An 11,444-nucleotide genomic window follows, 5' to 3' on the forward strand; every position below is an offset into this window, starting at 1 on the left:
ATTTATAAAAATTAACTAGGATTGATCTGGGGGCAATGATGGGCCCACAGGGCGTTGTCGTACGGTGCTGTGTGGAAAGTCTTTGTTTGTTCCTTCTTTACTTTCCGCTACTTCTTCTGAAATATCTTCAGCAGCAGCTTCTTGCTCCTCGATCATTTTTTTCAAAGGTTGAGAAAATTCCGATAATGGTTTTTCTTAAAAACAAAAGCCAGATAATGTGGTTTTATTGAGTATTGTATTTGCTTTACAGCAGAATCAAGGAGAAAGGACTTATCTCAATTTCCAAAAGGAATAAATTATTGAGAAAAAAGAAAAAACTTAAAAACTGGTTTAGAAGACATATTTTACTTACCAAATTGATTCTAAATATCCACCTAATTGATACACTAAAAAAATGAATCAGTTTTAAAGCTGTAAATGTACAAGTTATAAGAAAAAATATGACAATTATATTATTAATTTGCTAGTAATCTTTTGGTCTATAACTGCAACAGTTCAGTTCCCAGGGAAACAGGTCACACAGACTTAGAACTAAAGGTTACATTCTTGTGTCCATATTTTTTCTAGTCTTATAAATGTGTTTTCCTTTCATCTACGTAATTTTTAAGGCATAATTACTAATAACAGAATGTATGAATATTAAATTTGCAGGTTGTCCTTTCTACTTTTTGCAGGGCCAGTTGCTTGTTAAGCTCAGAGCAACCACTCTGAAACCACGGGTCACAGTCATAGGCAGCCTGCTCTTTTGTCTGCCTGGCATCTCTTTTTATTGCTGACTTTGCAGGCTCGATTCTCTATCAAGTGCCATGCATGCGGTTTTGGGGGAGCACTACAGATTATAACAGGTTATCTCCACTGTATTCAGCCATTGCAAGACTAAAGATATCTTTAGTTGCCACACCTAGGACAGTGCTACTAACAACTAGTTTTATGTCAACTTTAAAAATTAAATGAACATTTATACTCATTTCACTTCAAAACTATCAGCTAATCTGCACCTATATGTTTTCCAAAAAGTTCAGTGATCTTTGTCAGCTGAAACAATTACTTCCCCTAGATGACCCTCTCCCAGCATCAGCACATCTAGGAATAAAGATGTCCTATCTGGTATTTGAAGAACAAAGTAGGGTGTCAATGAAATAGCCACCATTTCCATTTCAGGAGCTTTGACCTTGATAAATTCTGAGTCAACAAAGACATTATCATGGAGTAAATGCCAGGTCATAAGTCTAATTTAGGTCTATTTTCAGCTCTATCATGTTTAGGAGCAGCAACACCCACACAGGAAACCACAAGTTGCTGAAAAGCAACAGATCATATTAAGCTAAAATTCTATGGAAACTGCAAACAGGACTACCTCCAGTAACAGTATACTCATTTAAGATTAAAAATAAAAGCTTGGATAAACAATTATATCACAAACATCAGTAACTGCTTCTAATAATATAAACCCCTTCTGCAGTACAGCTGTGTAAATATCAAGCCTAAATCAACTATAGGAAGTTTTCCCACTGTCCTTTCGAAAAAGTAAAAATTAACTAGATACAAAGAATCTTCAGATGTGATCACTGTACCAATGAATGACTTCAAAAGTAGAATATACTCGTTTAAAAATTATGTCTTGCATATATATATTCAAATGGATCCTTGAACAACATAAAATTCTGAAATTAATACCAGATCAATGTTATTAAACGTCTACAAGCTATATATAATGCTGACATTTCTTTCACTGTAAGAGTCAAGAAAATAATAAGTATTCCAAAATCTACTGGACTATCACAAAATATGTCCCACAGTAAGTATCTCCCCCTTCTTCCTTCTGTTATGCTACAGCCAAAAGGGACCACTTGGCACTTAGGAACCCGAATTATTAAAGAGTATTTTTTACAGCAATGAATGGCATTAAAGTAACCAAAAAACAAAAAGGGCTGACAATGTAGCTCAGTGGGAAAGGGCTCACTTAGCATGTACAAGGACCTAGGCTGGATCCCTAGCACAGCCAAAACCCAAAAAGTTGGAGTTCAGGGAGATGGCTCAGTAGAATAAGCACTTGCCTGGCAAGCGCAAGGGCCTGAGTCCAAGCCCTGGCTCCACCAAAAAAAAAAACAAAAACAAATCTTAAATATACTTACTTGAAGGATATGACTGTGGTTTGCGCCTTTTGGAAGGACAAAGACAATCGGCCACATATATCATTAACTGCAAAATAAACAAATCTGAATACATAACATAGTACAACTAGTGTTCCATCTTAAAATATTCTGCCAGGCATGATGGCACATGCCGATAATCCCACCAATCAGGAGGCTGAGGCAGGACTGCAGCAGCACTCAGGACTAGCCTGCACTGCACAGTGAGTTTAAGGCCAGCCTAGAATACATAGTGAGACCCTGTCTCAAAACACCTAATAACAACCTATTGTTCTCCCTAGCTGTCCAAAATACTTACAAGTCCTAATAACAATCCTGAAAGCAAAGTTGCTAAAGCAAAAATTGTGTATGATGACCAAACTGGTAGTCCAAGGTCTTCAATAAAATAGTCATAGCAAGTCTAAAATTGAAAGAAAAAAAATGAGTAATATGTCCATTTAAAAAAGTGATGTTAAAAATATTTAAGAGACAAATATGTTAATACATACCCTGACATACATAGAGAGCCGAAAGAGTGCTGACATAGCACTCATCCTACAATAAAAAAAAACAGTTGAAAAACTGAGTAAGAGACACAGCTTCGTCTACATCTATAAACAAAGGTTCTATTTTTCACTCTATAATTTCTTCAACATGACATTTTATGGCTGGTGTTTATCAAGATTATTAACACATCGACTTCATGCCCATAATAAGGCTTGCTGATAAAAACTAACTTTCTGAATTACTAATATGTGACCTTATCAAAATAAAAAACTTCATAATTTCTCTTCCTCCCACTGTGTCAACATTCACATTTCTTTCATCCATTTCCATAATATACCAAGTAAAAAGTGAAAAGTTCCACAAAACCAGCTGAAAGTGGCAATTCTTGCCCACTATTACAATATTCCAAAAATGAGCACAGAAGGGTTCTGAAGGAAGACCTGGTAGGACTTGCTAATCTGACTCTTCCTAGTTAAGAATTAGCTCTCCATCTAGTGCTACGGCTCAGTGGTGGAGCACTTGCCTAGCCATGTACCAGGTATTGTGTTCAATCCCCAACACATTAAAAGAAAAAAAAAATCTGTTTTGATAAAATCAGAATTTATAATAGCACTGGTTTGATAACCTTTAATAATATGTAAATAACTACATAGAAAATTAATGGTAAGTTGCCATAAATAAAAATTACTACTTTTACATAACAAAATCCAGCTTGTATCTTAGATGGGCAGTTTAAAAAAGGATGCTTCAAAAACAAGGGTTTGTGGGTTTCCAACCATTTAGCAAGCTGGGGAGATGGCTCAGTGGAATAAGCACTTCCTTGGCAAGCACAAGGGCCTGAGTTCAATTCCCAGTTCCACCAAAAAAAAAAAAAAAAAAAAAAAAAAAAAACCAACCAACCATTTAGCAAGAAATATTGCTAGTTATTGCCAAGGACCTTCTCACACAAAAGCCCAAGGCTCGCTGGGCCCAAAGGCCAACCGCATGAGGTGTACCTGCTCAGCTCACACTGGGAGCTGCTACTATTCAGGAGCAACAGAAAAGGCACAGCTGGCTGGGGTGAAGAACTCGCCCACAATCAAGCACAAGGCCCCAGACCGCAAACTGAGAATGTAACCTGCTGCCTTGGGGGTTCAACAGAAACTCACAGCCAACCACTTTCTTCTACCAGAAAAAGGTGGTAAGATTTTAAAGAATAAATATCTTTTACATTTTTAAGTGCAACATACAAACATACTTTAATTGTGCTGCTGGTCTAACAGGCTAAGTAGGAACAATAGGAACTAGAAGATAAAGCACTGCATATGTAGCCTCAACAATTACACTACACTTGGAGTAGTTCCTGTTAACTCAGTTGGATGTAGTAGTTCCATAGGGCAAATGCAGGCTGCTAAAGGACAACTCAAAGGTTATGCAAGAGCGGCATAGAAGGCCAAGCATGGTGGTGCATGACTGTAATCCTAGTACTCGGAAGGCTGAGGCAGGAGAGTTGCTGTGAGTTTGAAGCTAGCCTGGGCTACACAGGGCCAGCCTGGAATACAAAGCAAGACCCTGTCTCAAAAAAAAAAAAGTCATACACGATAAGACACGTCCATCACTTCCAGAATCCAAAACATTTTCCTTTTATGTGGCTGGTGTCCTGGCTCTCCATCCTGCAAGGGAGAAGCCAGGACATCAAAATCTCCGTAAAACTCGCTATTCCCAAATGTCTCTTAAATGACAGGTGAGGCCGTACACCCCAACTGTGTAGCAGAAAACACTCCTAGCACCTCCAGTCCTAACCACTAAGGAGACTGAACCCACCTTCTAACGAGGTGTGAGTTCAGCAGTTAACCATGCCATTAAGAGTCACTGTTCAGATTAATCATACAACCACACACAATTCAACCACTTCCTATCAAGAACAGAAGCAAAAAAAAAAAAAAAAAAAAGAAAGAAAGAAAAAAAAAGAACAGAAGCCTAAAGAAGTATAAGCAGATAAAAGTTTGAGCACCCTCACTCAAATTACTACACTCAAGCTAGAGCATTACCTGCTATACTGCTTGCCATCTCTTGGGAATTATTTAGTTTGTACTGATACATCTGACCAAATCCACCAGCTTGAAAGTATCCTTTTTTGGCAGACCTGGGGATTGAACTCTGGCCCTTCAGCTTGCCAGGAAAGCGCTTATTCCACTGAGCCATCTCCCCGGCCCCGAAAGTATCCTTAAAAGGCATTAAATTTATTTCTACAGAATTCCTCCTTCTACTTTAACAGGCAAAATGATCTACTTGATTTAAATCAACTGAAAATATCAAGCTTTAAGAAACTATTTGCACTTCATATGAAATATAACTATATGTTCCCATTCATTCTGAATAAGATAAAAACCCCTCATACTTACAGAATAGAACTTGGACCAAACCATGATGAAACAGGCTCAATACTCTTCCATTCTTTTTCACTTATAAAGTTTATGAAGTCATTCTTAGTCCTTGGACCCTGGTAGCGCCTAATTTCACCATCTTTACAGCTAAATAAAAAAAGTATTAAGTACCACTGAGAAATAAATTTTCTATTTGTTTTACTACTTCACCTCATTTTACAACCAACCCCAATATTCAAATACATTAGCAAAGTATAAAGAGCTCATGAACCACCTCCTGATGAGATCTTGGCCGCAGTCATACACCTTAATACTTTGTTACTAGTTTTAAATGAAACTATGAAACACACAGTAGATAAACCTCAGAAAATTGTCTTAATTGTAAAACACATATTAAAAAAAAAATCACAAAATATCAGCTTTTACGGTATTTTTCTGTCACTTTCAGTACTCTAGGCATGTGGTAGAATGCTGCCTTCCCAGGCATTTCAGTGCTACTATTCAGAGTCAACTTTATCCCCTGCATCCTTGACACATAAAATATATGGATCTCAGTCCCATAGCAATAAAAGCTCTCCCAGCTGCACAGGACCTACTACAAAGCCTCAATAGCAGGGATGAGGCAATCCCTTACCCATTCAGAGAAAGAGACCACATTGAATCCCCTATCCCAAAACAAAGTTCTAAAGAGCAAGTGAGAGCCAGCCAATTAGCTCAGCAGATTAAAGCACCTGCAAGCAGGCGCAGGGATGGGGGTTCAATCCCCCAGCCTGCCATGCCAGCCCCACCCCCAGGCACTCTGAGACAGCAACTGAGACTGGGCATGGTGGCGCACACCAGTAATCCCAGCTCTTGGGAGGCTGTAAACAGGTGGATCACTATGAGTCTGACCTAAGGCTAGGGAGATGGCTCAATAGAATAAGCACTTCCCTGGCAAATGCAAGGGCCTGAGTCCAATCCCCAGTTCTGCCCCCCACCAAAAAAAAATTAAACTATGGTCTGATTTAATAGTGAGACCATTACCACCCTGTAGACCCTTCTCTAATATAAAAAAAAAAAAAAAAAAAAAAAGAAGAGCAAGTGGCACCCAAACTGCTTTGAAGGATGGGTCTGATTCCAACAGACACAAAGTAGTAAAAGTAGAAAAGGGGAAACATTATAGCCAGCTAACGGACACATCACCAAATGAAAAAGGGATAAATGTGTAGCAACAAGTAGACAGAAATTCAGATACAAAAAAGAGTTAATTTAAAAAGTAAATGCAGGCCAGGGAGATAACTCAGCAGTCTAAGTACCCGCCTGGCAACTGCAAGAACCAGGGTTTGATCCCTTGTTCAGCATGCTGTGTCAGCCCTGCCCCTGGCACAAACCAGGCATGGTAGTTGGTACATGCCAGTAATACCAGCACTGGACAGGCTGAAACAAGAGGATCACTACAAGTCTGAGCTAGGGAGACCTTGTACCAAATACATAAATTTTTTTTAAAAAGTGGACGCATAAGATGGGAAAAAAAACAAACAACAAAATACCAACTTGTTCTCTTAATCTTAAACAAGCAGAAAAGTACCTTCTGATATTTTGCCCACCAGCTAGATGATGTTAACATACAGGGAAGATTTGACACTTTCAACATTCAGTATGGAAGACAAAGTCAAACTGAAAGAACCCACACTGTAGACTATACAGTCTTTATTATTCTAACTTAACCCAACTGTTTTACCCACTCTCATCCCAAGGCTATGTGACAGCACTTGGCTGCTTTTGGAACACACCGCGTTCCAACTGTTTGTGAGTCTGCCCTCAGAATGGAATGCTCACCTCACACATCTGAAAAGGTTACTGCTAAGAATGCATTTAAACCCCATGTTGTTCTCAGAGCCACTCCAGCTACCAGGGATTTCTCCTCTCCCTCTAACTTATCCATGGCCTCTCCGCCACCCTGCTTACTATGCCCAGCAGGATTACATCATTTCACATGAGCATCACCTCCTGAAACAACTGCACCCTGAGAACAGGGACAGGTTCACCCATCATTTGTCCATTTGAACAGTACCACTCGGAGAAAAACAAACGCTCTAAAAATGCCTTCTGCACATGGGCTCATCCCTGCTCTTCAAACATGTGCCAGCCAGGGGCCCACTACTCTGATTGTTCTTTGTGCATCCTTCACCATAACTGAGAATCTTCAAGTACTTACTGATAAATCGTAGGAAGAGCAGTTATGATAAACCGTCCACTCATTCCTACAAGTAATAAAGAACACACAGGTTTCATATGGACCATTCATCACAAGATGATTTTTGAATTTAAATACTAAAATAATGTGAAATTATACTAAAATAGTTGAGTTTTGTATAAAGAATGAAAATCCGAATTTTGTACTTAAAGCAATTTTGAAAAAACACCTAACTGTACATTATCTCAATTAAAAGCTTATAGAAGCTTAAACAGTAAAGACATTTGTGAATATATACAAGCACTGATGAATAGTATCTCTGTGTGAATAACAGTAAGGCTTAGGAAGGTCTCAAAACTCTGTGAAACTGCACTTGATGTTCCGGAAACAAAGGCAGTATGTTGCTACTAAAAATAGGAAATACTATGAATCTTTCATGAGAAAATTAACAGTTAAAGGCCAACAGCAAATGGAATAACTTCCTATGCCTCAGTTTATCTATAAAGTGAGGATATCATATATTTTATAGGGCTGTACAAGTACTAAGCAATGAATCCATAACCTCAGAAAGTGCTGGAATAGCTAAGTGCTCAATAAATTTGCCTATTTGGCACAGGGTAAGCAGGCCACCAAAAATAAGCAGATGGAGGTTGGTCTGTGGAAGGGGCATCCGAAAGGCAAGGCCCATCACTTGGCAGGGCTTAATGTCAAAAGTGTGTGTAGCCCCACAACCATGAGGGCTTGACAGTTAGGAGCCCAAATAGTATAGGTACTGACTCTGGAATTCAATTTTAGAGATTCGAATCTGGTCACTAAATCTGAGCTTGACCAAAAAAAAAAAAAAAACCTAGAGCCCCAAATTCCTTATGTTGAACCACAGTGTGGATGCAAACAATCCCTTATCCAATCAATTTCAGCTTGAGCCAGTGCTCTCAGACTTCTCAAAAGCATCTTCTGTGCTAGTCTGGAGCCTGGAACAGAGCCCAAAAAGGTAAGAGGAAGCTACGTGGACAAGAAGGGGAAATGGTAATGGTAATGGCTCAAAAACTCCTTTAGGGCAACACACACACGGAATGAGCTGTAGTCACAATCAGGAATCCACTCTTGCTACTGCACACAAAGCTCCATACAGGGAAGTAGCATCCACTAAGCCTGGCTAGCCAAGAGAAGAGTGGCTCCGCTAGTTGTAGACCACTGTGTTTTCAAACTCAAATAAAAAGTACAGACCATATAATGTGGAAAACAGATAAAAGTCCAACTCAGCTGCAAAGCAAACAGAATCAAGCAACTTACAATACCTGTCTGTTCTGTGACATCTACTTTTGCAACATTTATCTCAAGATCTTCTCCCCATTCAGCAAAACCTTCCCACTCTGGTTGAAGATTTTGACAAGCAGGACACCATGGAGCATAACTAAGGAATAGAGTTTAAGAGAAAAGTTAACCACTGTAATGAGCATTTATCTTGAGATAAAACATAAAATTATGTAATTCATAAGAAATATTTTATCTAAAAACACTAAAAATAACAAAGTGGTAACTGCACAAATGAAAAAAGTTGTGTGTCTCATAATCTGGAAATCTAAACATATGAACTGATGTTAACCCCCAAAAGGCAATCCTAAAAATCAATTTTTTAAAAACACAAGCCTTTTCCCATGCAAAATGGCTCTTTCAAACCTCTGAATTTTTCTCATTATGTGTGGTTACTAGGAAGGTTCAAGGTTTCAGGGAGTTCACCAATTTTAATAATTTTACTCTACAGTCAAAAATGTAAAATACTGAAAAAAACAGGAATTGTCCCTAGCCATGGTGAAAAAGGAAACACAAGACCCAACTGAAGGCCATTCTTCTGCAGAATCAGAAGGGAAAGCTTGCCCAGAAAGGCAAGCTATTCAGAATTTTTTAAAAAAATAGATTTCCATTTTCATGTCAAAACACTACCTCAAAACCTAACTCCTAGGCTGGAGAGATGGCTCAGTAGAATAAACACTTCCCTGGCAAGCATAAGGGTCTGAGTTCAATCACTGGTTCCACAAAAAAAAAAAAAAAACAAAAAACCCTCACTCCTACACAAATACTGAGCAAGTTAACCACAACTCTTTAGGTCAGCCCTAAATCATCCTGTTTCAAGATTCTGGGTTTATAGTCTATGCCAAGCATATTAGCATTTTAATTGCTCTTCTGTAATTTATTATCTTTTAGGTCCTGATTGTTCTCTACAATTTTACTTTTCTACTTTATCACATATCTTACAATGTGACAGCTTACAGAACTAGGAAGAATGATGCCTTTACTTGTTAAAACACAGTAGTTGGGGAGATAGCTCCGTGGTCCCCAAGTGCCTGCCTAGCAACCACAAGGACCCAAATTCAATTCCTGGTACTGAATGCCATACCGGTCCCAAAACTGGGCATGGAGGTGCACACTTGTAATCCCAGCACCAGGGAGGCTGAGACAGGAGGATCACTATGAATCCAAGCTGCATAGTAAGACTCTGTATCAAATAAATAATAAATTTTTAAAAAGTTTCAGTACTTCACATTTTATTTTAAGAAAATCAAAGCCTTAAAACAAAACAAAACAAAACAAAAAAAAAAACTGTAAGGCAAACCAGTATGCTATTATAAAAAAGCCAAACTCTTTAACAATATGCTACATTACAATGAAAACAGCTCTGTAACTCCTGATCAGAAGTTAACTTAAATCACTAGGAATTGACAGCAGATTAAATGTACTAATTATATGCTTTCTCAAATTTGTTATTATTTAGTGTTTTTTTACATACTTCTTTAACTTTAGTCAAAGAAAAGAAAAACATTCTTAAACTATACTTTCAGATAGACAATTTGGGCTCAGCTCATAATCCAATGTTTTGTTAGTCTGGTTTCCCTTAATACCTCTTCTGATTTAGTTTCATCAAACAAGCTCAAAAAATACCCTTCAGTAATTCATAATCACTACTGCTTCACATATTTGTGGCACTAAATACTGTATATTTATTATAAGCACAATCTAGTTACTCTGGACAATGACTGAAAAAAACCAATGCTGCCCGAGGTTTTATGCCTTCTCCCTGCAGTTTCAACAGTAATTGAAAATAACATTGAGTCACACACAGTACATGTGCATAGTGAATGTTAGTCTCCATGTAAATGTTCTAAGTTTCTCCCTTTTTGTGACTTAAAAGATACTGATCTGACCTCTCTTGGGTACTGTCCACTTCATCTGCTTCCTAAGGATAACAATCCTAACGCTAACTGCACCCATGATCACTCTTTTCCAAACCTTGTTAAAGAGGGTTGGGCTGGCCAGATAGCTCAGCAGACTAAAGCATCTGCTTAGGCCAGGGGGACTGGAGTTCCATCCCCATGCCAAGCTGGCCACGCCCCAGCGGTGCTACTGAGACTGGGCATGGTGGTGCAGCCCATAATCCTGGTGCTTGGGAGGCTGAAAACAGGAGGATCACTACAAGTCCAATCTGTGCAGTGAGACCCTGTAGACCCTGTACTAAACACATAAAAAGAAAAACAAATATGAAGGGTTGTTTTACAACCAGTTCCTACAATTACTGCATGCTTACTCAAAGAAAGTCATTAGAGCAAAATATGGACAAATCATTTAAGGTACTTAGGTATCTATTTTTCATTTGTAACTACCACTGGGAATCTGTACGGAATTAAATATGAAAATGCATGTAAAGGCACTAAGCAGCATTTCAAAGGTGTTTTTATCAATATGGGTAACACCACTCCTATGAGTCCTACTACCAGCACCAATTTATCATCTAAAAAAGCCAGTTCATTTCTAAAGCAGGATACTGCTAAAGAAAACATGTACAATATTATACAAGTCATGTAATTTTGTCTAAATTATTGTGACTGGAGCTCTTACAAATCGAAAATTTAAACATGGTTCAATTTCAATTTACTCAGCATCGACCAAAAAAAAAAAAAAAAAACAGGAATGTTTAGCGCCCATCCCAAAATCAAGCCCCGATTCCTGCACTACAAACGGATAAATATAACTTTCCTAGGACAGACAAAAGACAAAGAGATTGCGCTTTATCTTTTTCTCTAAAGCTTGGGGAGAAAAGTACAGAGGTCTATGAAGGGTCGCTCCAAAGCGGACGGCGTGGGAACGCGTCGGGCCCTCGAGACGCCCCCTTCTCCTCCTCAAAGCCTCGCAGAAGTTTGAAAAATTTCGCCGCAGCGCAGCGCGGATTCTCGGGCGCCCACCGCCTAGAGACCAAACTCGGGCGCA

General features: G+C 38.7%; 1 protein-coding gene across 1 annotated transcript in view; it reads right to left on the reverse strand.

Moving 5' to 3' along the window:
• Positions 1-8: 8 nt before the first annotated feature.
• Tmx1 (thioredoxin related transmembrane protein 1) overlaps positions 9-11,444 on the reverse strand; it is a 27,080-nt gene continuing 15,644 nt past the window's right edge. Inside the window, exons 3-10 of the mRNA XM_023723735.1 lie at positions 9,611-9,644; positions 8,480-8,595; positions 7,203-7,248; positions 5,024-5,152; positions 2,642-2,687; positions 2,452-2,553; positions 2,136-2,202; positions 9-194 (exon numbers count right to left, since the gene is read on the reverse strand). Coding sequence (XP_023579503.1) covers positions 16-194; positions 2,136-2,202; positions 2,452-2,553; positions 2,642-2,687; positions 5,024-5,152; positions 7,203-7,248; positions 8,480-8,595; positions 9,611-9,644 — 719 coding nt within the window. The 3' untranslated portion in view covers positions 9-15. The remainder of the gene's footprint in view (positions 195-2,135; positions 2,203-2,451; positions 2,554-2,641; positions 2,688-5,023; positions 5,153-7,202; positions 7,249-8,479; positions 8,596-9,610; positions 9,645-11,444) is intronic.

The sequence above is a fragment of the Octodon degus genome, unplaced genomic scaffold (assembly GCF_000260255.1).
Source record: "Octodon degus isolate 3935 unplaced genomic scaffold, OctDeg1.0 scaffold00102, whole genome shotgun sequence".
Taxonomy (NCBI): Eukaryota; Metazoa; Chordata; class Mammalia; order Rodentia; family Octodontidae; genus Octodon; species Octodon degus.